The 25,849-nt window shown below is 43.0% G+C and overlaps 1 protein-coding gene across 1 annotated transcript; it reads right to left on the reverse strand.

Annotated features, from left to right (window-relative positions):
• Positions 1–2,230: 2,230 nt before the first annotated feature.
• MPC1L (mitochondrial pyruvate carrier 1 like) lies at positions 2,231–9,642 on the reverse strand. Its single transcript, XM_059050216.2, has 2 exons — positions 9,459–9,642; positions 2,231–2,769 (listed from the first exon to the last, which is right to left on the reverse strand). Exons 1-2 carry the CDS (start codon positions 9,640–9,642, stop codon positions 2,231–2,233), a joined length of 723 nt encoding a protein of 240 aa, XP_058906199.2.
• Positions 9,643–25,849: the final 16,207 nt, after the last annotated feature.

The following is a 25,849-nucleotide window of genomic DNA, read 5'->3' on the forward strand; positions in this document are numbered from 1 at the left end:
TTGTGTTGTCCTCCCACAGCGTACCAAGGTTGGTCCGTGTGACCAAGAGAACACAGCCGAAGTGATGGTATGTCACTTCCCAGATTAAGCTATAAAAGACTATGGCTTCCATCTTGGGCTTTCTCTCTCTTGGAACACCTTCTCTGGGGGAAGCCATGTTGTGAGCAGCCCTATGGCCCACATGACAAGGAACTGAAGCCTCCTGCAAACAACAGTGTGAGTGAGCTTGGAAATGGATCCTCCAGCAAGTCTTCAGAGACTTCAGACCCCAGCAGACAGCTGAGAGACCCTAAGGCAGAAGCACCCAACTAGGCCTCTCCCAGATGCTGGGCCCTCCAAAATTGTGTGAGATATTTGTTGTTTTAAGTTGTTTTAAGCTAAGTTTGGGGGTGCTTTGTTACACAGCAATAGATATCTCATACACTGTCACTTTCCAGAGTTTGTTTTTCCCCCTGTATGCAGAATGTGAAATGCAGAAACTGCCTACAAAGAGGACTACTGCTTAGATGCCACAGAAGGTGAAGTTGTGCCTGTCTTGTCCAAAACCTGATGTCTTCAGAAACTTTCAGTTGTTTTCAATATCTTTGCATTTGAAATCTTTAACAAAAGTAGGGTTTTTGATCACATACACTGGGGTTCCCCAGTAGACCACCCTGGAACTTCCCACATTCTCCAGAGGGAGTGGGGATTGGGGGTCAAATCCTAGAGGGCAGCCTCTGCTGCAGAGATAATGGCCTTACACCCGAAGCCCCACCCTTCTCTTTTCTCTCCTCATGCTCCCAGGTTTAAGCAAAGTCCTTTAGCACCCATAGGATTCCTAGGGGGGATACCCTGGGCTAATACTGTTGACCACTAACTCTCACCATCACCCCTAGCTAGAGTGTAACACAGGGTGATAGGTTCACCAGCTTTACAAACTGCCAGTTCCCCCATTTTTAGGCGTGAGGAAAAGAGGAAAGGATTATGATCTTGTCGGTTTTTTTTTTTTTTTTTTTTTTTTTTTTTTGCGTTACGCGGGCCTCTGACTGCTGTGGCCTCTCCCGTTGCGGAGCACAGGCTCCAGATGAGCAGGCTCAGCGGCCACGGCTCACGGGCCCAGCCGCTCCGCGGCACGTGGGATCTTCCCGGACCAATCTTGTCGTTTTTATCTTCTGTTTACCTAGAATTCAGGGTTGACAGCCCCTGACCTCTGAGTTGTTTATTCATCCTGATTACATTGAAGGTTCTGTCATTGCTCCCAGTCACCAACAGATTCTAGGTTCTCTTGCTAAGTACTCCTTAAAAGTCTGAGCTGGATTTCACTGAATTCATTTAAACCCCCTTGGAAGTATTTCCCTCAGTAGAAGTAGCCCTTGGAATTTTTTGGCGTACAGACATTGTGGCTTATCTGGCCCGGACACCGGAAACAAGTAACAAAAGCATGTTCCCAAGAGAGCTTAAAAAAAATCAATAGGGCTTCCCTGGTGGCGCAGTGGTTGGGAATCCGCCTGCCGACGTAGGAGACACGGGTTCGTGCCCTGGTCCGGGAGGATCCCACATGCCGCGGAGCGACTAAGCCAGTGAGCCATGGCCGCTAGGCCTGCGCGTCCGGAGCCTGTGCTCCACAACGGGAGAGGCCACAACAGTGAGAGGCCCACATACCGGAAAAAAAAAAAAAAAAAAAAAAAAATCAATAAATTAGCTAAATTGAAGTGTCTTTCATTCAGCCTTCCTCCCCTACATAAACTAACCCTTGAGTTGCAGGTCCCGTGGAGAGGAAGACTAGCCAATCTACCCTCACCTTCTAAAAACCATTTTAGGGTACGGGTTAGGGCACGGGTTAGGATTAGGGTCAAGATTGGGGTACGGATATGTGTTAGGGTGAGTGTACGGGTGAGGGTACGGGTTATCGTTAGGGTACGGGTTAGGGTTAGGTTTAAGGGTCAGGGTTAGGGTTAGGGCACGGGTTAGGATTAGGGTCAAGATTGGGGTATGGATACGTGTTAGGGTGAGGGTACGGGTTATCGTGAGGGTACGGGTTAGGATTAGGCTTACGGGTTAGGGTAAGGGTCACGAAATAAACAACACTCAACAGCTTCAGTTCTGTGCTATTTGCCATTTTTTATTAACAGAACTGCAGGTTTCAATCAGATTCACACTGTTTCAGAGTCAAAACCAAACTTTTCATTGATCTTTTCTTTAGGAAGAACAGTTCAGTGCTTGCAAGCTGCAAAGATTTGATAGGGCCCTCTCAATCATGTTCTGGGGTCAGCGGATCGTAGTCGGCGACCTCCAGGCAGTCGCCGTCAGTCACAGGGTCTTCAGCTGCAGGGCGGGTAGCAGCGGTAGAGCCGGGAGAGGCGACAGAGGCAGCAGCGGCTGTGGCCGCCGTGGTGCCGCCGTAGTGGTAGATCAGATAGCGGTTCCCCTGCATACTCTGCGCCACCACGTTGGTGCCGTGACACGCCATCAGCATTAAGTTTCGAGGCTGTACGAGGTAGGCGAAGCGCATGAACACCATCGAGTACAAGATGAGCGTCGTCATCATGGGGCCGCTAATGATGTCCGGCGGCGCCCTCGTGTCCTTGAAGGCGGCCAGCGGGAGGCCCCCGTTGGGCACTGGACCCCAGAAGTGCGTGCTGGTCACGTAATCCCGGAACTCCTTGGTCTTCACGATCTCCACCGCCCTCCGCCACAGTGCCGCCACCGCCGCCGAAATCACCAAGCCATGGGAGCGCCAACGGATTAACAGCCAACCAACAACGAGGCGGACCGCAGAGCCCGGAACCGCTGATTACCCTGCGTCGGCCCAGAACCTCCGCCTCCGTGCGGCAGCCGTAAAGCGCGCCAGACAGCACGTGCCGCCGCTATCCTGCGTAGCTTTGGGGGCGGAGGCGCGGCCTCGCCCTCGTGCCTTCGCGTTTCTGCCGTAAAGTGCACCAGATGCCATGTGCAGCTGTCGTGCCTGTCTTTGGGAACGTGAGGCGCAGCCTCGCCCTCCTGCCTTCGCGTGATTGCCGTATAGTGCGTATGCGTGTGCTTCTAAGTGAAGGTGGGATCACAGCCTTGTCCTTCGCTCCCGGTCGTGCTGCAGCCACCTGAAAGCTCCTCGCCCAGGGAGGCGAGGGTCCTGCTGACTACTTTTCAGTTACAAAGGAGGAAACTCTGTTCTCTCCAGTCTGTGGACAGCGTTGACCAGATGTTGATAGAAAATTCTTCAGCCAGGTACAGAATTTTCTTTGCACAATTTGCCCGAGTTTTACTTGCGAAGTGACATTTCACCTCTAAATATTTCAGCATCTGGCTCTTCACAAGGACATTTTCCTACAAACCACGGTACAATAATCTACTCAGATACTTAACATTTAGTACAGTACTATCGTCTAATATGCAGTGCATATTTAAGTGTTATAGTTTTATGGCTGTTTTTTTTCTTTATTGTTGGAGTGGGGAGATCCAGGATCCACTCAAGATTCACATTTAGTTATCATCTGTTATACATTAATCTAGAAGAGTTCCCCGGCGTTTTTTGTCTTTTGTAACATTGATATTTTTGAAAAGTACAAGTCAGTGTTTCAGAATGTTCTTAATTTGGGTTAGCCTGTTTTCTCTTAATTTAAGTTAAGTGTTTTTTGGCAAGAATACTCCACACGTGTGGTTGTGTCCTTAGTGCATCACAGTGGGAGGCACGTGATATCACTTTGTTCCATCATTGGTGATAGTGAGTTTGATCATTCGGTTAAGGAGTTGTCTGCCAGATTTCTCCATTGTAAAGGACCTTTTCCTCTATGTAATCAACAGATAATCCAAGGGGAGCCTCTTATGAGGCTGGATAAGTCTTATGAGGTATGGATAAGTCTTTCACCTAATAGTTAATATCCATTGATGAAAATTCTTAATGAAAAAACTGATGACTCTTTTCCCAGTGTTTTGTACCTTTTCCAGTAAAAGTAATGTGTTGAAAAGTAAGTATATATTGAAATATTAATACATTAAGTAGTGATTTATAAACAAGCCTATTATACCTTTAAAAATTAATACATTCATTATCTATGTTCATTTACTTCCCAGGTGTTTTACAAATATAGCTTTAAAATATATGGTATAGCCATTGTTCAAAAGGAAAGCAGCATCATTTTCATATAACCCTTTTAAAGCACTGGGCTTCCAGATATCGATGACTGGTATACTGGTGTGAGTCAGTTAAGTATACATTTGAATAAATAAATCAGCAAGCGCGAATTGAATGACATTTTAGGCCTACCCTGCCAGATGCTCCAATGTCCTAAAAGAAATGTAAGTTGCCACTCCTTGTGCACAAGAAGCTATCAGTACTTGTAGATCGTCTCACATAGGTTGTTACTTGATTTTGATTACCTATTGCTGTGTAACAAATCACCCCAAAACATAGTGGCCTAGAACAACAACAATCCTTTATTTTACTCAGAGATTTGCAATTTGGGTTGGACTCAATGGAAACAATGTATCTGCTCCATGCATGGCCAGCTGGGGCAGCTCAGCTTGACACTGGAAGATCCACTTTCAAAATGATTCACTAACAAGGCTGGCAAGTTGATACTTGGTTGTTGACTGGGAACTCAGCTGGGACTATTCAAGCTGCTTGTGCTTCCTCACAGCATGGTGCCTAAGAACAAGTGTGAGGAGAATCAAACAGAAGCTATGTGGTAGGCAGAATTCTAAAATGACCCCCAATGACCCCTGCCCTTGCATAATCTCCCCCAAGTGTGGGCAGAACCTATGAATATGATTAGATAGCACTCCCATGATTATATGACAAAAGGGAATTTGCAGATGTAATTAAGGTCCCCAAACAGTTGACCTTAACATAGGGAGATTCTCTAAGTGGACATGACCTAATCACATGAGTTGCTTTGTTTTTTGTTTTTGGCTTAAGACAACAGAAGTTTATTTTCTCACAGTTCTGGAGACTAAAAGTCCAAAATTCAGCAGGGTCACGCTCCCTTTTGGGGCTGCCTCTTCCATCTTCTGGTGACTACAAGCATTCCTTGGCTTGTGGCCACAGTACTCCAGTTTTGGCCTCCATGGTAACATTGCCTCCTCCTCTTCTGTGTGTCTTCTCTCTGTCACACGAGCCATTTGAGTGTGGGTCTGGAGGTCAGAGATGGAGAAAGTCAGAGATTGAAAGTGTGAGAGGGATTTGACCTGAGGGAGATTCTCTATAGCTGGCTTTGAGCGTGAAGGGGGCCACATGGCAACGAATTTCGGCAGCCTCTAGGAGCTGAGGGCAGCCCCAGCTGAGTGCCAGCAAGGAGAGGCAGACCTCAGTCCCACAGCCACAAAGAACTGAATTCTTCCAACAGCATGCACGCCTTTTGAGACCCTGAGCAGAGAACCTAGCCATGCTGTGCCCAGAATTCTGACCTACAGACTGTGAGCGAATACGTGGGTGTTCTTTCAAGCCACTAGGTTTGTGATAATCTGTTGTGCAGCAATAGAAATCTAATATAAGCTGTATTTATTGGCTTTTATGATCTAGCCTCAGAAGTCCCATGACATAACTTTCTCCAGACAAAAGCCCACCCAAACTCAACGAGAGCGGACATAGACCCACCTCTGTAAGGCAGGAATGTTCAAAGTCATACTTTTTAAGAAGATCATGTGGGATGGGAAATATTGTTGGACCACCTTTGGAAACTACAGTCTACCATATTCTTTAACTTGAAATCACATGACTGTAGAACATTGGATCTCACGGATTGTCTGTACAATGGGGATGATAGTGGTGCCTACCTCACAGCAGTATTGTGAGGTTTCAGTGTGTTTGTCCATGTTCAGTGCTTAATATAGGGCCTGGTGTATAAGAAGTGCTCAGTGAATTTTACCTGTTATTATTATCATCCAGTCCAACCCACTCAGTTTACAAATAAGGCAGGAAGCTTTAAGGAATTGTGTCATTTGCCATGGTGACTCGGTGAATTCATGGTAGACCAGGATTAAAATTTCCTTCTCTCACAGTAATCCTTTGCACAAATCACTTTAACGTCTGATGTGTTTCTGTCTTTCCAACTATATTGTAAGTTCCCTTAGGCCAGCGAAAGTATCACCAAATGAAATATTCCTTCTCCCCACAAGCCTTTCTAATGTGTTGACTGGATTTGGCCCAAATGGAACAAGACAAGATCTGCCTGTTCAGAGGGGCATTTTAAAGCTAGAGAAATGGAGGTACAGACAACGGTACAGGCAACGTTTAAGTGACTTTCCTGGTAGATTCCCGGCTGGTAGATGCCTGGCTAAGTATAATCTTTGTATAAGGTTTGTACCTGGTAGATATTTGTTGGTTGTTACAGTTGCAATGAATGGCCCAAATGGAGGGTAAGACACTGTAATGGAACTTGGGGAGACTTGAGAAGGATACAAGGCTAGGAATGGGCAAAGCTGTAGAGAATCCTACCTGGCAAAGATAGTGACAGAACAGTTTTAGGATTAGAGAACATCAGTTATGCTGTCCTGGGATTACCCTTCCCCACAGGGAAATTAGGCTGCTGTATATTTCACTATTTTGAAAGGTGAGACTAAGCAGCTAAAGGTTTATTATTATTATTGATAGTATTTCTTTACCATTACTATCATTTCTACTCTCTGTGCCAACATAAAGCTGTCAGGGCCTACTGTGTGGCTCCACCTTGAGACACAGGAACATGGAGGGCAAGGTCACTGTCATCTTTCAAAGGAAAACGCTGGGAGAAGACTGGCAAATACTAAGATAGATTCCTACCTTTCCCCAGTCTACTGAAAACTTGCCATCGCATACTGTCTTATAACGAAGATTCCAGGTTTACAGGTCTCATGACATTTTGTTGGACGTTAAGGATCCGGACCCACGTGACCACTCAGTGAGTTCCAGGGCAGTGGACCATGGAGAGCACACCTTTTGATTTTAATTTATTTTCTTTTTAACTTCTTATTCTGAAATAATTTCACATTCACAGAAAAGTTAAAATAGTTTAAAACAAGAATGACAAAGCAAGAAGTGTGAAAAGAACTCATGTATATCCTTCACCGAGACTTACCAACTGTTAACATTCTGACACATTCGCTGTATGGTTTTCTTTGCCCCTAAGAACTTCAGAACTTCAGTGTCTTTTTCCTAAGCATGCGGACACTCGTGGACTTTCTCTTACGTTACTGCAATATACCCATCAACAGCAAGGCGTTTACCATTGATACAGTACTGTAATCTACCATCCTTATTCACATTTTGCCAATTGTCCCAATAAATGTCCTGTGTAACAATTTTCTGTTTCTAGTCCAGGATGCAGACTGGGGTCACGCATTGCATTTAATTGTGATGTCCCTGTAGTCTCCTCTAATCTACAACAGTTCCTCCGCCTTTCCTCAGCATTCATGACCTTGACACTTTAGAAGAGTACAGGCCAGTGGTTTGATAGAATGTCCCTCAGTTTGGGTTCCCTTGATGTTTCCTCATGACCACGTGCAGGGAATTCATGTTTGGCAGGAGCCCCGCAGAAGTGACATCCTGTGCCCGGCGCGGCACCTCACCAGGCACATGATGGCCATTAGTGAGGTGAAGGTGGCCTTCTGGTGACTAGTGAGACCAAGGTAATGTTCACTAGGTCTCTCCACTGTAAAGTCAGTATTTTCCCCTTTGTAATTCATAAGTAATTTGTGGGGAGATACTTTGAGACTATGTAAATATCATTTCCGCATCAACTATTTTAGGATCCATTGATGATTCTTGCCAGAATCAAGAATTACCGTAATGGGAGGTCCTTGGTGGGCCAGTGGTTAGGACTTGGCGCTTTCACTGCCGTGGCCCGGGTTCAGTCCCTGGTTGGGGAACTAAGATCCCACAAGCCTTGCAGTGCGGCCCAAGGGGTAGGGGGAAAGAATTACTGTAATGATGACAGCATTTAATTAATTTATTTATTTTTGGCTGTGTTGGGTCTTCGTTGCTGCACGTGGGCTTTCTCTAGTTGCGGCGAGCAGGGGCTAGTCTTTATTGTGGTGCGCGGGCTTCTCATTGCGGTGGCTTCTCTTGTTGCGGAGCACAGGCTCTAGGAGCTCTAGGCGCACAGGCTTCAGTAGTTGTGGCACGCAGGCTCAGTAGTTGTGGCTTGCGGGCTCTAGAGCGCAGGCTCAGTAGTTGTGGCACACAGGCTTTGCTCCGCGGCATGTGGGATCTCTTCTCGGACCAGCGCTGGAACCCGTGTCCCCTGCATTAGCGGGAGGATTCTTAACCACTGCGCCACCAGGGAAGTCCCAGCAGTTTATTATTTTTTTTAATGATTTTCTGTCTTGTGGTTTAAAACAAAAATCAGAGATTGTATTTCATTAGAGCTTCCCTGGATTGCTGGCCAACATTTATAAAACATAAGACTATTCCTGAATTATGGCTATGAAAACTGAACATTTAGGATTTAGGTATTTTATGAAATTTTTTTTGGCCACATCTTATGCTGATTTCCTTGGAATATTTGCTCTCACGTTGTACTGAAGGGAATCAATAGCACAGTGCCTCAAGAGAAGCTGGATGAATAAAACAGTAGGTGGATATATTGGCTCTGCTATTTTCAGTTATTGCAAAAAGTAATTTTAGAGCCATCTGTGGCCCTGACTCTAATCTTTTGCCTTCTTATGCCGTTTTTCCCCCCCACATGTGAATACAGTGGCCGAATCCTGCGTGGTTATGCAGCGTCTTCCAGTAGCTAAGAGAACGTCAATTAAGTGTGTTATACCTCAGCTTCTCTAGCTATAAAACGCCCCCTGTGTCCTGGTCTGGTCTGGGTCCCTCTGTGCAATTGAGTGGCAGGAGGGGATCATTGGGGCCGGCCCCCAGTGGACCGTGGCTTCCTGCGCATCTTCTGTTTCGTGTCTGCCTTATTCCTGTGTCCTCAGATCAGGTCAGTGGTGAAAGAAGCAGAAGGCTGCGGGCTTTCCGCCCCCTCCCCTGCCAGGGCCTCATTCGCAGCGTCCTGTCACCGGAAATAGGTCAGTGCCTACTCCTCATACATAGTCTTGGCACCGGAAATGAAAAAACCTTTTGTTAACCTTTTACTGAAGGGATCATCAAGTATTTTAACTCTTAGAAAATTTTGATGTTTTAAAACTTTGTCTTGAAGGTGTTTCACACTTAACAAAAAAGTTGCAAGAATGCAGAGAATTCTCATATACCCTTTCCTGAGATCCACCAAGGTCAGAGTTCTATCCGGGAAGTAGGGCTGCTGAGCGTGAGAAGGGATTTATTGCAGCGAATAGACGGGACGGAGCTGGGGAAGTTATGGGGGAGGTGGAGGGAGGAAGAGTTGACAGCCGGTCAGTGCGAGGAGCCAAAGCAGGGCCTGGGCCCTGAAGGGAGGCTGACCAGGAGTCTATTGCTGGGTCGGCCCCACAGTCAGGGGGACGCGGTGGCCACAGAGCGGAGGAGAAGAGAACGAGCTGGGGTCCACCAGCACCTCTGTGCCTGCCTGCCTGCCTGCCTTCCACCGCGTTTAACCCCGCCGCCTTCTGAGAGTCAGTTTCCTTCTGCTTCAAACCTCTTGCAGTGATGTCTGAGCAGGTCTTCCCTGGAATCGCGCGGGGAAGGCACTTCTGGGAACCACGGTCCGGCTCAACCGGGTTGGCACAGTACCAGCCACTACAGACAAGTTGAAACTTTGCCATGTTCGTTTTATCGTTCTCTTTATAGATATGCATGTGTATGTGTGTGTATATCTATATATGTAATATATTTATATATATATAATCCAAACACACATTACTCTTTTTTTTTTTTGCGGTATGCGGGCCTCTCACTGTTGTGGCCTCTCCCGTTGCGGAGCACAGGCTCCGGACGCGCAGGCTCAGCGGCCATGGCTCACGGGCCCAGCCGCTCTGCGGCATGTGGGATCTTCCCGGACCGGGGCACGAACCCGTGACCCCTGCATCGGCAGGCAGGCTCTCAACCACTGCACCACCAGGGAAGCCCCACACATTACTTTTTTTTTTTTTTTTTTTTTCCCCCACACATTACTTTTTATCTGAACCATTTGAGAGTAGGTTGCAAACATCATTTTGCTTTACTCCTTAATACTTCACTGTGTATTTCCTAAGAACAAAGATATTCTCTGATGTAACCACGGTATAGTCATCATTGATGAAATGTTGTATACAATATTTTATGTAATTATAGTGCACATTTCAGTTTTGTCAGTGGTCCCCAAAATGTCCTTTATTGCATTTTTTCTCTTCACTACAGGACCCACACAGGGCATTTAGTAGCCCCCTTTCATCTGGAACAGTTTCTCAGCCTCTCTCTGTTTTTCATACCATGGACGTTTTTGAAGAGCACAGACCAAGTTATTTTATAGACTGACTGTTCCTCAGTTGGGACCTGCCTGATGTTTCCTCACAGAGTCACATCTCAGCCAAAATACTGGCAGAGTGACCTGTGTCCTCCTCAGAGTATCACACCCAGAAGCACGTGTCTGTCTGCCCCTCACTGGTAATGTCTATTTTCATTACCTAGTCAAGGCATTGTCCAGTTTCTCCACTGCAGAGATACAACTGCGCCTTGCAGCTCATAAATGCTCAGTAGGTAATTACTTTAAGACTCTGTAAATATCCTGCTCCTTTTCAGACTTTCTCTCCCATAGATTCAGCATCCATCTTCTCCGAATCAATATTTACTATGATGGATGCAGAGTGGTGATTTTCCAGTTCCACCAGTCCTTCCATATATATCTGTCAGCATTACTATAAAGAAGACCCTCCCTTCTCCCTCCATTTTTTCTTTGTTTGTTTGCGCTGCGCCGCTTGCGGGATCTTAGTTCCCCGACCAGGGACCAAACCCGGGCCCTTGACAGTGAAAGTGCCGAGTCCTAACCACTGGACTGCCAGGGAATTCCCCCTTCTCCCCCTTTTTATATACTTACCTGTTTATTATTAAGGTGGTCTCATGGACTCCTACTTTATTCAGTGGGTTATAATCCTTTACTGTCCCCTTAATTTGATGCCCTAATCAGCCCATGTTTGGACAGTGGGAGCCCCTTGAACCTGTCTCCTCTGACCTTTCAGCATTAAACTCCACAAAAAGATACACCCTGCAAGGCCTGTCTTCTCCCCGATTTATTCCATGCTGTCCACCCCATCCCCAAACTTATAGGTAACTAACTACATTGTTTTCTGGTTCATCCTTCCTGTGTTTCCTTTGGCAAAAGTGAGGAGATACGTGCATATTTACTTATTTCCCTTTCTTACACAAATGGGAACAGGCTGTTTAAACTCTTTTTCACTTTACAGTATATCCTGGAAACCACCCCACATCACCTCACAGAGATCTTCCACATTCTTTTTTCTACAGCTACGTAGTACTCCATTGTGTGGGTGTATCATCGTTTATTTAGCCAATAGCCTTGATTTGGATAGTTTCTACTATTTTGTGAGTACGAATAATGCTGAATATCCTTGTGTCTGTATTTTCTTGTTGTTACTGGTGTATTTTAAGAGGAAGGCCCTAGAAATGGTACTGCTGGGTCAAAAGGGTAAATACAAATCTAGTTCTGCCAGATATTGACAAATTCACCTTCCATTTTGCATTCTTACCATGTTTAAGAGTGTCTGTCACCACACAGCCTTGTCAGCAGTATATTGTCAAGCTTTAGAATGTTTGCTGACCTCATAGATGAGAAATGGTATCTCACTGTAGTTTTTTTAAATAACAGCTGTATTGAGGTACAATTCACATACCGTACAGTTGACCCATTTGAAATGTACAGTGCTTTTCAGTGTTTTCACAGAGCTGTGCCATCCATCATCACCGTAATCAATTTTAGAACATTTTCATCGCCCCAAAAAGAAACCCCGTACCCATTAGTAGTCCCTCCTCGTTGTCCCCTCCCCAAAGTCCCTGGCAACCTCTCAACTCCTTCCTGACTCTACGGAGTTGCCTATTCTGGACATTTCGTATATGTGACACTTAGGTCTGGCTTCTTCCCTTTAGCGCATTATGTTTTCAGGGTTCGTCCATGCGGTAGTGTGTGTGTCAGTGCCTCATTCCTTTCTATGGCAGAACAGTCTTCGACAATGTGGAGAGACCACACTGTGTTTATCCATTCATCAGTTGATGGACATTTGGGTTGTTTCTGCTTTTTGGCTATTGTGAATAGTGCCGCTGTGAACATCTGTTTACAAGGTTTTTGGTTTGTTTGTTTTTTTCATTGAAGTAGAGTTGATTTACAATGTTGCGCCCATCTCTGCTGTACATCAAAGTGTCTCAGTTATACACATGTAGACATTCTTTGTTTATATCCTTTTCCATTATGGTTTATCACAGGGTATTGAATAGAGTGCCCTGTGCTGTACAGTAGGACCTTGTTGTTTATCCATCCTGTATATAATAGTTTGCATCTGCTAATCCCAACCTCCCAGTCATTCCCTCCCCTCCCCACCCCTTGGCAACCACAAGTCTGTTCTCTTTGTCTGTGAGTCTGTTTCTGTTTTGTAGATAAGTTCATTTGTGCCATATGTTAGATTCCACATATAAGTGATATCATATGTTATTTGTCTTACTCTTTTTGACTTCACTTAATATGGTAATCTCTAGATGCATCCATGTTGCTGCAAATGGCATTGTTTCATTCCTTTGTGAGTAGTATTCCATTGTATATATGTACCACATCTTCTTTATCCATTCATCTGTCATTGGACATTTAGGTTGTTTCCATGTCTTGACTATTGTGAATAGCGCTGCTGTGAACATAGGGGTGCATGTATCTTTTTGAATTATGTAGTTTTGTCCGGGTATATGCCCAGGAGTGGGATTGCTGGATCATATGGTGATTCTGTGTTTACTCTTCTCAGGAACCTCCATACTGTTCTCCATAGTGGCTGCATCAACTTACATTCCCACCAACAGTGTAGAAGGGGGGGGGTTCCCTTTTCTCCACACCCTCTCCAGCATTTGTTATTTGTAGACTTTTTTTTTTTTTTTTGGAGTACGCGGGCCTCTCACTGCTGTGGCCTCTCCCGTTGCGGAGCACAGGCTCCGGATGCGCAGGCTCAGCGGCCATGGCTCCCGGGCCCAGCCGCTCCGCGACATGTGGGATCTTCCCAGACCGGGGCACGAACCTGCGTCCCCTGCATTGGCAGGCGGACTCTCAACCACTGCGCCACCAGGGAAGCCCCTGTAGACTTTTTAATGATGGCCATTCTGACTGGTGTGAGGTAGTGCCTCACTGTAGTTTTGATTTGCATTTCTCTAACAATTAGTGATGTCGAGCATCTTATCATGTGCCTACTGGCCATCTGTATGTCTTCTTTGGAGAAATGTCTATTAGCTCTTCTGCCCATTTTTTGATTGGGTTGTTTTATGTGGTTGTATGTTTTCACTTCTCTTGGGTAGATCCCTGGGAGTAGAATGACTGGGTCATATGGTAACTCTATGTTTAGTCTTTTGAAAAACTGTCAGACTGTTTTTCCAAAGTGGCTTCAACGTCTTACGTTCCCACCAGCAGTGTACGAGGGTTCCAATGTCTCCACAGCCTCAGTTAACGCTTGGTGTTCTCCTTTTGATCGCAGCCATCCTAGTTGATGTTCTCAGTGTAGTTTTAATTTGCACTCTTACTATGAGTGAAGTTTGAGTATCTTTTCACATGTTTAAGGGCCATTTTAATATCCTTTTAGGTGAATTGTCAATTCATGTCTTTGGCTTGTTTCTATATGGGAATTTTGGACTTTTCTCCCCTCTCATTTTGAAAGTTCTCTCTATATTAGAAATATTAATACTTTATCTGTGAGGTATGTTGCAAATATTTTCTTCTTTTGTGCTGTTTTTAGCAGCATTACTCATAATAGCCTCACACTGTGAACGGACATTTAAAATGTGGTCTATCCATTACTGGGATACTGTTCAGCAATAAAAAGGAAGGAACTATGGATACATGCTATGACATAAATGAACTTCAAAAACCTGATGCCCAATGAAAGAAGCCAGACACAGGAGACCACATGCTATGTGATGTCGTTTATATAAAATATCCAGAAAAGGCAGATATATAGAGACAGAAAGTAGATTAGTGGTTGCCTGGCCCAGGGGATCAGAGTGCAAAATGGGATCAACAGTAAATGTGCATGAGGGATCTTGGGTGATGAGAAGGTTCTAAACTGATTTGTGGCAGTGTCGCACAGCTTGGTAAATTTACTAAAACATCGTTGAATTGTACACTTGAAATAGGTATGTTATATGATATCTGAAATATACCTCAACAAAATTAGAAAAAAATTATATTTTTAGATAGTCAAATTTATCAGCCTTTTCTTTCATTGCATCTGGGTTTTGAGTCAAGTTGGGAAAGCTGTTCCCTATACTTGGGCCATTGAAGTAATTCACCATGTTTTCTTCCAATACTTGTATGGTTTCTTTCTCTCTCTTTAAAATCTAGATCTCTCACCCATTTGGAGTTTGTTCTTGTGTGTGCTGGGAGATAGGGATCTAGTTTTATCTTTTCCCAAATGGGTATCCTGTCACCCCAACATTTATTCAAAAGTTCGCCTTTGCCCAGTGATTTGAGATGCCGCTTCTACCATATACTAAATTTCTGTATGTACTTCAGTCTATTTCTAGACTTTCTGTTCTATTCCATTGATTTGTGTGTCAGTGCATCAATACTATACTGTTTTTTTTTTTTAGTGGAACATTTTATTTTATTTTTTATTTTTTATTTTTATTTTTTTTTTTTTTATTTTTTTATTTTTTTATTTTTTTATTTATTTATTTTTTTAACATCTTTATTGGAGTATAATTGTTTTACAATAGTGTGTTAGTTTTTCCTTTACAACAAACTGAATCAGTTATACATATACATATGTTCCCATATCTCTTCCCTCTTGCATCACCCTCTCTCCCACCCTCCCTATCCCACCCCTCTAGGTGGTCACAAAGCACAGAGGTGATCTCCCTGTGCTATGCAGCAGCTTCCCACTAGCTATCTAATTTACATTTGATAGTGTGTATATGTCCCTGCCACTCTCTCACTTCGTCGCAGCCCACCCTTCCCCCTCCCCATATCCTCAAGTCCATGCTCGAGTAAGTCTGTGTTTTATTCCTGTCCTACCACTAATCTCTTCATGACATTTTTTTCCCTTAGAGTCCATATATATGTGTTAGCATATGGTATTTGTTTTTATCCTTCTGACTTACTTCACTCTGTATGACAGACTCCAGGTCCATCCACCTCATTATAAATAACTCAGTTTCATTTCTTTTTATGGCTGAGTAATATTCCATTGTATATATGTGCCACATCTTCTTTATCCATTCATCTGTTGATGGACACTTAGGTTGCTTCCATGTCCTGGCTATTGTAAATAGAGCTGCAATGAACATTTTGGTACATGAGTCTTTCTGAATTATGGTTTTCTCAGGGTATATACCCAGTAGTGGGATTGCTGGGTCGTATGGTAGTTCTATTTGTAGTTTTTTAAGGAACCTCCATACTGTTCTCCATAGCGGCTGTATCAATTTACATTCCCACCAGCAGTGCAAGAGGGTTCCCTTTTCTCCACACCCTCTCCAGCATTTATTGTTTCTAGAGTTTTTGATGAGGGCCAATCTGACCGGTGTGAGATGATATCTCATTGTAGTTTTGATTTGCATTTCTCTAATGATTAATGAGGTTGAGCATTCTTTCATGTGTTTGTTAGCAATCTGTATATCTTCTTTGGAGAAATGTCTATTTAGTTCTTCTGCCCATTTTTGGATTGGGTTGTTTGTTTTTTTGTTATTGAGCTGCATGAGTTGCTTATAAATTTTGGAAATTAATCCTTTGTCAGTTGCTTCATTTGCAAATATTTTCTCCCATTCTGAGGGTTGTCTTTTGGTCTTGTTTATGGTATCCTTTGCTGTGCAAAAGCTTTTAAGTTTCATTAGGTCCCATTTGTTTATTTGTGTTTTTATTTCCATTTCTCTAGGAGATGGGTCAAAAAGGATCTTGCTGTGATTTATGTCATAGAGTGTTCTGCCTATGTTTTCCTCTAAGAGTTTGATAGTGTCTGGCCTTACATTTAGGTCTTTAACCCATTTTGAGTTTATTTTTGTGTGTGGTGTTAGGGAGTGTTCTAATTTCATACTTTTACATGTAGCTGTCCAGTTTTCCCAGCACCACTTATTGAAGAGGCTGTCTTTTCTCCACTGTATATCCTTCCCTCCTTTATCAAAGATAAGGTGACCATATGTGTGTGAGTTTATCTCTGGGCTCTCTATCCTGTTCCATTGATCTATATTTCTGTTTTTGTGCCAGTACCATATTGTCTTGATTACTGTAGCCTTGTAGTAGAGTCTGAAGTCAGGGAGCCTAATTCCTCCAGCTCCATTTCTCGTTCTCAAGATTGCTTTGGCTATTCGGGGTCTTTTGTGTTTCCATACAAATTGTGAAATTTTTTGTTCTAGTTCTGTAAAAAATGCCAGTGGTAATTTGATGGGGATTGCATTGAATCGGTAGATTGCTTTGGGTAGTATAGTCATTTTCACAATGTTGATTCTTCCAATCCAAGAACATGGTATATTTCTCCACCTATTTGTATCATCTTTAATTTCTTTCATAAGTGTCTTATAGTTTTCTGCATACAAGTCTTTTGTCTCCTTAGGTAGGTTTATTCCTAGATATTTTATTCTTTTTGTTGCAATGGTAAATGGGAGTGTTTTCTTAATTTCACTCTCAGATGTTTCATCATTAGTGTATAAGAATGCCAGAGATTTCTGTGCATTAATTTTGTATCCTGCAACTTTACCAAATTCATTGATTAGCTCTAGTAGTTTTCTGGTAGCATCCTTAGGATTCTCTATGTATAGTATCATGTCATCTGCAAACAGTGACAGTTTTACTTCTTCTTTTCCTATTTGGATTCCTTTTATTTCTTTTTCTTCTCTGATTGCTGTGGCTAGAACTTCCAAAACTATGTTGAATAAGAGTGGTGAGAGTGGGCAACCTTGTCTTGTTCCCGATCTTAGTGGAAATGGTTTCAGTTTTTCACCATTGAGAACGATGCTAGCTGTGGGTTTGTCATATATGGCCTTTATTATGTTGAGGAAAGTTCCCTGTATGCCTACTTTCTGCAAGGTTTTTATCATAAATGAGTGTTGAATTTTGTCAAAAGCTTTCTCTGCATCTATTGAGATGATCATATGGTTTTTCTCCTTCAGTTTGTTGATATGGTGTATCACGTTGATTGATTTGCGTATATTGAAGAATCCTTGCATTCCTGGGATAAACCCCACTTGATCATGGTGTATGATCCTTTTAATGTGCTGTTGGATTCTGTTTGCTAATATTTTGTTGAGGATTTTTGCATCTATGTTCATCAGTGATATTGGCCTGTAGTTTTCTTTCTTTGTGACGTCTTTGTCTGGTTTTGGTATCAGGGTGATGTTGGCCTCATAGAATGAGTTTGGGAGTGTTCCTCCCTCTGCTATCTGTTGGAAGAGTTTGAGAAGGATAGGTGTTAGCTCTTCTCTAAATGTTTGATAGAATTCGCCTGTGAAGCCATCTGGTCCTGGGCTTTTGTTTGCTGGAAGATTTTTAATCACAGTTTCAATTTCAGTGCTTGTGATTGGTCTGTTCAAATTTTCTATTTCTTCCTGGTTCAGTCTCGGCAGGTTGTGCATTTCTAAGAATTTGTCCATTTCTTCCAGGTTGTCCATTTTATTGGCATACAGTTGCTTGTAGTAATCTTTAATAATCTTTTGTATTTCTGCAGTGTCAGTTGTTACATCTCCTTTTTCATTTCTAATTCTATTGATTTGAGTCTTCTCCCTTTTATTCTTGATGAGTCTGGCTAATGGTTTATCAATTTTATTTATCTTCTCAAAGAACCAGCTTTTAGTTTTATTGATCTTTGCTATTGTTTCCTTCACTTCTTTTTCATTTATTTCTGATCTGATCTTTATGATTTCTTTCCTTCTGCAAAATTTGGGGTTTTTTTGTTCTTCTTTCTCTAATTGCTTTAAGTGCAAAGTTAGGTTGTTTATTCGAGATGTTTCCTGTTTCTTAAGGTATGATTGTATTGCTATAAACTTGCCTCTTAGAACTGCTTTTGCTGTATCCCATAGGTTTTGGGTCGTTGTGTCTCCATTGTCATTTGTTTCTAAGTATTTTTTGATTTCCTCTTTGATTTCTTCAGTGATCACTTCGTTATTAAGTAGTGTATTGTTTAGCCTCCATGTGTTTGTATTTTTTACAGATCTTTTCTTATAATTGATATCTAGTCTCATAGCGTTGTGGTCGGAAAAGATACTTGATACGATTTCAATTTTCTTAAATTTGCCAAGGCTAGATTTGTGACCCAATATATGATCAATCCTGGAGAATGTTCCATGAGCACTTGAGAAAAATGTGTATTCTGTTGTTTTTGGATGGAATGTCCTATAAATATCAATTAAGTCCATCTTGAGTAATGTATCATTTAAAGCTTGTGTTTCCTTATTTATTTTCATTTTGGATGATCTGTCCATTGGTGAAAGTGGGGTGTTAAAGTCCCCCATTATAATTGTGTTACTGTCGATTTCCCCTTTTAAGGCTGTTAGTATTTGCCTTATGTATTGAGGTGCTCCTATGTTGGGTGCATAAATATTTACAATTGTTATATCTTCTTCATGGATCGATCCCTTGATCATTATGTAGTGTCCTTCTTTGTCTCTTGTAATAGTCTTTATTTTAAAGTCTATTTTGTCTGATATGAGAATTGCTACTCCAGCTTTCTTCTGATTTCCATTTGCATGGAATATCTTTTTCCATCCCCTTACTTTCAGTCTGTATGTGTCCCTAGGTCTGAAGTGGGTCTCTTGTAGACAGCATATATATGGGTCTTGTTTTTGTATCCATTCAGCCAGTCTGTGTCTTTTGGTGGGAGCATTTAATCCATTTACATTTAAGGTAATTATCGATATGTATGTTCCTATTACCATTTACTTAATTGTTTTGGGTTGTTCTTGTAGGTCTTTTCCTTCTCTTGTGTTTCTTGCCTAGAGAAGTTCCTTTAGGATTTGTTGTAGAGCTGGTTTGGTGGTGCTGAACTCTCTCAGCTTTTGCTTGTCTGTAAAGGTTTTAATTTCTCCATCAAATCTGAATGAGATCCTTGCTGGGTAGAGTAATCTTGGTTGTAGGTTTTTTTCCTTCATCACTTTAAATATGTCCTGCCACTCCCTTCTGGCTTGTAGAGTTTCTGCTGAAAGATCAGATGTTAATCTTATGGGGATTCCCTTGTGTGTTATTTGTTGTTTTTCCCTTGCTGCTTTTAATATGTTTTCTTTGTATTTAATTTTTGACAGTTTGATTATTATGTGTCTTGGCGTGTTTCTCTTTGGGTTTATCCTGTATGGAACTCTCTGTGCTTCCTGGACTTGATTGATTATTTCCTTTCCTATATTAGGGAAGTTTTCAACTATAATCTCTTCAAATATTTTCTCAGTCCCTTTCTTTTTCTCTTCTTCTTCTGGGACCCCTATAATTCGAATGTTGGTGCGTTTAATGTTGTCCCAGAGGTCTCTGAGACTGTCCTCAGTTCTTTTCATTCTTTTTTCTTTCTTCTGCTCTGCAGTAGTTATTTCCACTATTTTATCTTCCAGGTCACTTATCCGTCCTTCTGCCTCAGTTATTCTGCTATTGATCCCATCTAGAGTATTTTTAATTTCATTTATTGTGTTGCTCATCGTTTCTTGCTTCCTCTTTATTTCTTCTAGGTCCCTGTTAACTGTTTCTTGCAAATTGTCTATTCTATTTCCAAGATTTTGCATCATCTTCACCATCATTATTCTAAATTCTCTTTCAGGTAGATTGGCTATTACCTCTTCATCTGTTAGGTCTGGTGTGTTTTTATCTTGCTCCTTCATCTGTTGTGTGTTTTTCTGTCTTCTCATTTCGCTTATCTTACTGTGTTTGGGGTCTCCTTTTTGCACGCTGCAGGTTCGTAGTTCCTGTTGTTTTTGGTGGCTGTCCCCAGTGGCTAAGGTTGGTTCAGTGGGTTGAGTAGATTCCCTGGTTGGGGGGACTAGTGCCTCTGTTCTGGTGGATGAGGCTGGATCTTGTCTTTCTGATGGGCAGGTCTTCGTCTGGTGGTGTGTTTGGGGATGTTGGTTACCTTATTATGATTTTAGGCAGCCTCTCTGCTAATGGATGGGGCTGTAGACCTGTCTTGCTCTTTGTTGGGGATAGGGTGTCCAGCACTGTTCTTTTCTGGTCCTTGATTGAAGCTGGGTCTTGGTGTTGAGATAGAGATCTCTGGGAGATTTTCGCCGTCTGATATTACGTGGAGCTGGGAGGTCTCTTGTGGACTAGTGTCTTGAGGTTGGTTCTCCCACCTCAGGGACACCGCCCTGGTGCCTGGCTGGGGCGCCAAGAACCTTTAATCCACACGGCTCAAAATAAAAGGTAGAATAAATAGAAAGGAAAGAAAAGGAAGGAAGGAGGGAGGGAGGGAAGGAAGGAAGAAAGGAAGGAAGAAATGAAGGAAGGAAGCAAGAAAGGAAGGAAGGAAGGTGCAGAGGAAGAAAGGGAGGAAGGAAGAGAGGAAGGGAGGAAAGAAGGGGGGAAGGAAGGGAGAAAGGAGGGAAGGAGGGAAGAAAGGAAGGAAGAAAGGAAGAAAGAAAGGGAGAAGACAGAGTAGTATAAAGTATAGTTATTAAAATAAAAAATAATTATTAAGAAAAAAAATTTCCTTTAAAAAAAAAAAAAAAACAGAAAAATGGGTCGGTCTAACCCTAGGACAAATGGTGAAAGCAAAGCTATACAGACAAAATCTCACACAGCAGCACACACATACACACTCACAAAAAGAAAAAAAAAGGGAAAATAATAGTATATCTTGCTCCCAAAGTCCACCTCCTCAACTTAGGATGATTCGTTGTCTATTCAGGTTTTCAACAGCTGCAGGGCACTTAAAGTTGATTGTGGAGCTTTAATCCGCTGCTTCTGAGGCTGCTGGGAGAGACCTCCCCCTCTCCTCTCTGTTCGCACAGCTCCTGGGGTTCAGCTTTGGACTTGGTCCCGCCTCTGCGTGTAGGTTGTCCGAGTGCGACTGCCCTTCGCTCAGACAGGACGATGTTAAAGGAGCAGTTGATTCGGGGGCTCCAGCTCACTCAGGCTGGGGGGAGGGAGTGGCACGGGGGCGGGGCGAGTCCGCAGCGGCAGAGGCCGGTGTGACGCTGCACAGGCCCAAGGCGCGCCGTGCGTTCTCCCAGGGAAGCTGTCCCTGGATCCCGGGACCCCGGCAGTGGCGGGCCGCACGGGCTCCCGGGAGGGCCGGTGTGGAGAGTGACCTGCGCTCGTACACAGGCCTCTTGGTGGTGGCAGCAGCAACCTTAACGTCCGACACCCGTCTCTACTGTCCGTGCCGACAGCCGCGGCTCGCGCCCGTTTCTGGAGTTCCTCTACACGGTGCTCTTAATCCCCTCACCTCACACCCGAGGAAGCAAAGAGGCAAGAAAAAGTCTCTTGTCTCTTCGGCAGCTCCGCGCCCGCTTCTGGGGCTCCTTCAAGCGGCGCACTTAATCCCCTCTCCTCGCGCCCAGGCAGCAAAGAGGGAGGAAAAGGTCTCTTGCCTCTTCGGCAGCTCGACTTCTCCCAAACTCCCTCCCGGCCAGCCGTGGCGCACTAGCCCCCTTCAAGCTGTCTTCACTCTGCCAACTCCAGACCTTTCCCTGGGATCCGACTGAAGCCCGAGCCTCAGCTCCCGGCCCCGCCCGCCGCGGCAGGCGAGCAGACAAGCCTCTCGGGCTGATGAGTGCCGGTCGGCACCGATCCTCTGCGGGAATCTCTCCGCTTTGCCCTCCGCACCCCTGTGGCTGAGCTGTCCTCCGCGGCTCCGGAGCTTCCCCCTCCGGCGCCCGCAGTCTCCGCCCGCGAAGGGGCCTCTAGTGTGTGGGAGTCTTTCCTCATTCACGGCTCCCTCCCACTGGCGTAGGTCCCGTCCCTATTCTTTTGTCCCTGTTTATTCTTATTTCTTTTGCCCTACCCAGATATGTGGGGAGTTTCTTGCCTTTTTGGAGGTCTGAGGTCTTCTGCCAGCGTTCGGTGGGTGTTCTATAGGAGAAGTTCCACGTGTAGATGTATTTCTGATGTCTCTGTGAGGAGGAAGGAGATCTCCGCGTCTTACTCTTCCGCCATCTTTAAGCCGTCTCCTCCTATTTTTTATTTTTTAATAGATCTTTCTTGGAGTATAGTTGCTTCACAATACTGTGTTAGTTTCTGTTGCACAACAAAGCGAATCAGCCATGTGCATACACATGTCCCCATATCCCCTCCCTCTTGAGCCTCCCTCCCATCCTCCCTATCCCACCCCCGTATGTCATCGCAAAGCACCGAGCTGATCTCCCTGTGCTATGCAGCTGCTTCCCACTAGCCAACTATTTTACATTCGGTAGTGTATATATGTTGATGCTCCTCTCACTTTGCCTCAGCTTCGCCCTCCCACCCCGTGTCCTCAAGTCCATTTTCTGTGTCTACTACCTCTTTATTCCTGCCCTGCAACTAGGTTCATCAGTTCCTTTTTTTTTTTTAGATTCCATATATATGCGTTAGCATAAACCATACTGTTTTAATCATAGAGGCTTTATGTTTTAATATCTGGTAGAGCTAGTTCACCCTCATGAACTAGCTAGTTCACTTTTCCTTTTCACTGTTTTCTTAGTTTTTCATATATAAACTTTTGGATCAACCTGTCTAGCTCCATAAAAACATTTTTATTTTCATTAGGATCAGATTAAATTTGTTAACTTAGGAAGAACTGACATTTTTATTATGTTGTTGTGGGTTGAATTTTGTCCACCAAAAAGATACGTTGAAGTTCTAACCCCTGGTACCACACAATGTGACCTCATTTGGAAATAGGGTCGTTGCAGATGTAATTCGTTAAGATGAGGTCATACTGGGGTGGGCCCAGTACTAAGGGTGAGCCCTTAGTCCATTATGACTGTTATAAAAAGGAATTCTGCCTAAAGTCTAGCATAGAAATACAGGCTTGAGTTTCTAGCCTGCTGGCCTGTGCCCACAATCACATGAACCAGCTCCTTAAATGTGCATGTATATATGTGTGTGTATATTTATTTTTCATATATCCTCTGGAGCAGACCGACTGATATACATGTTGTTTTTCTATTCAAAAAGATGTCTTTTCATTTGTCTATTTTTGTCTTTTTTTTTTTTTTTTTTTCCATGTGGCCTCTCCCTTTGCGGAGCACAGGCTCTGGACGCACAGGCTCAGTGGCCATGGCTCACAGGGCCCAGCCACTCCGCGGCATGTGGGATCCTCCCGGACCGGGGCACGAACCCACGTCCCCTGCATCGGCAGGCAGACTCTCAACCACTGTGCCACCAGGGAAGCCTTGTGTCTTTTAAGAGTGGTTCAAAATTGAAACTTGTTTTCTATAGCCATGGTTTGAGATGTAACATTCTGGGCTTGTACTTTCTTTGGGTTTCTTGAAAATGCTGTTCCACCCTCACATTACTTTGCATATTACACATGAGAAGTCTGATGCTAGGCAAATTTTCTTATTCATGTAAGTAATTTGACCTTGTGCCTGGAAGCCCTGAAGATCTTTTGTCTTAAAAGTCTAAAATTTTAATAAGATATGTCTCAGAGTTGATAGATTAATGTCAATTTTCTGAAGTACATGGTGGGCCATTTCAATATGTAGATTTAAATTTTCTCTTATTTCTTGGATTAGAGTTTTTTAAAAAGTTAATGTCACCAAAGATTAGACATATTGAGATCATGTGCCTCCTGACATCATGAGCAAATATCAAACCAACAGTTTTATAGAGAGACATTCTATAAAATCACTGGCCATTACTTTTTCAAAAGTGAACCAGTGGCCCAGTGGTTAGGACTCGGCACTTTCACTTGCTGGGGCCCCGGGTTCAATCCCTGGTCGGGGAACTGAGACTAAGGAGACAGGACAACTAAATGCGAAATGTGCTCCTGAACTGCATCTGGGTCCAGTAAAAGGTCACTAGAGTAGGACAACTGACATAATTTACTAACTAAAGTTTGTTCCTATTATTTGCAACCAAGAAACTAGCCAGTACATATCAGTGGTACAATGATGGGCCCAAGCAGAGATCCTTGAATTTGGTACTATTATTATAGTTTATATTAAGCATTCACAAACCTTTGAGCATGTTATCCCACTGAATGCTGACTTTTCACAAGCCTGGAGTATTACCATCCCCATTATATAGATGAAAAATTTTGATTTAGAGAGGATTAAGGGATTTGCCCAAGATTGTTCAGCTAGTAAGTGGTGAAGCGGATAACTGAATTCATCTTTATTTCAGTCACAGTGCTTCTTAACTAATGACTTTTTCTGACAACTCTTTATTTTTCCAGGAAACCACTGCATAGTCACTCTGTCATGAAAAGGCTGGAAAGAAACCTACCTGAAGCCAAGGTTGGAGGGCCTGATGCCACTGCATGTTTTGGAAATTGTTGATCACCCATTAAAAAGTAAGTTTATGGCTTCCATATTATTTGGTACTAGTGAAAATGGATTCAGGATAGCATTCCTTCACAAAAGACAGCCAAAGAAAGTAAAAAATCAATTCTCTATTATTCTTAACAGAATTAGGCCATAAGCAGTATCTACCACATGTAGAATCTCAGATATTTTATAAACCTGGAATATTCCACCAATTAGATATAAACTTTGTGTGTCAGTGGAATAGTCTGCCATGAGCCTGACTTTCCTGCCTCTCACACAAATCTTGACATCATGATTTATGTTCCTGAACAAATTAGACTTAATTTAAGAGCAAATCATCAGCAACAGGTATAATAATCTTGGCAGAACATTTATTTTAATTAATTGCTTTCTGCCTACCATTGATGGAAGGGTGCTGATGCCATTTACCTTGTAAGGATTAGTGCTGTCATGTTATTAATTTTTTTTCTTCTCCTAGAACTTAGTCTCATCAGTTTTAAATTACAAAGGCACTGGTTTACTTCATATTTCATCATAACAATCTAACTTCTGTGGCAATATTTATATAAGAAACTTGTGAAAGAAAAATGAATTTTAACCGCTCTGCAGAGTTGTAGATCCCTGTTCCCCAGACATAGGCCCTGCTGGGTTCCGTGGGGGTCAGAGTGTTTCCGGGCTAGGGTGCTGAAAATGCCCTCACCCTCATAAACTTGGCAGTGGGTAGTGGTGGAGGAGAACACTTGAGTGACTTTAGGACCATTAGTTTTTCTTTCCTGTGGCGTTATCAGCTTCACTGTTTATAGTTCAATGAGAGGCAAAAAGAAAACAAAAATTTCCTCCACTCTATGGAAGTTTAACACTGTAACTGTCAACGGTATCCTGCAGTAGTGTAGAAAACGCAGCTAAATAGACTCCATCTTCTCAAACATGTTATTTAGAAATGATTTGATGTTCTTTGCAAAGAAGAGGCAGACACAGCTAATACTAAACCCAAATAGGGTTCCCAGGGGCAGGGCAGCACAACTCTCTTACTAAAGTAACTTAGCTGCATAATCGTGAAATTTAAAATTCTGATTGGGTAAGCTATAAGAATTTAAAACTGTATCCCTTAAGCCTTTACCTTATTAGTTCTTCATACTCTAATCAATGAGTTGTATATTCACCTTTTTGAAGGAAATTTAAGCCTTCCCTACCTGAAGGCCAGTGTGAATTTATCACATATTCTGTATAAATTCAGTAACAAGCAATAGTAATTGAAATGTCTTTGTCATGTTGGTAATGAATCTCAGGAGGCAGTGAGAATAAACAAGTGTAAATAATATAAAACAGTTTGTGTAACAAAACAGCCCATTTTGATTAGATTAAAACCCTTTTCAGTTAGGTTTTTACAATATAAAATAGATTTAATATTGAAATGACACA

This window comes from Kogia breviceps, chromosome X (assembly GCF_026419965.1).
Source record: "Kogia breviceps isolate mKogBre1 chromosome X, mKogBre1 haplotype 1, whole genome shotgun sequence".
NCBI lineage: Eukaryota > Metazoa > Chordata > Mammalia > Artiodactyla > Physeteridae > Kogia > Kogia breviceps.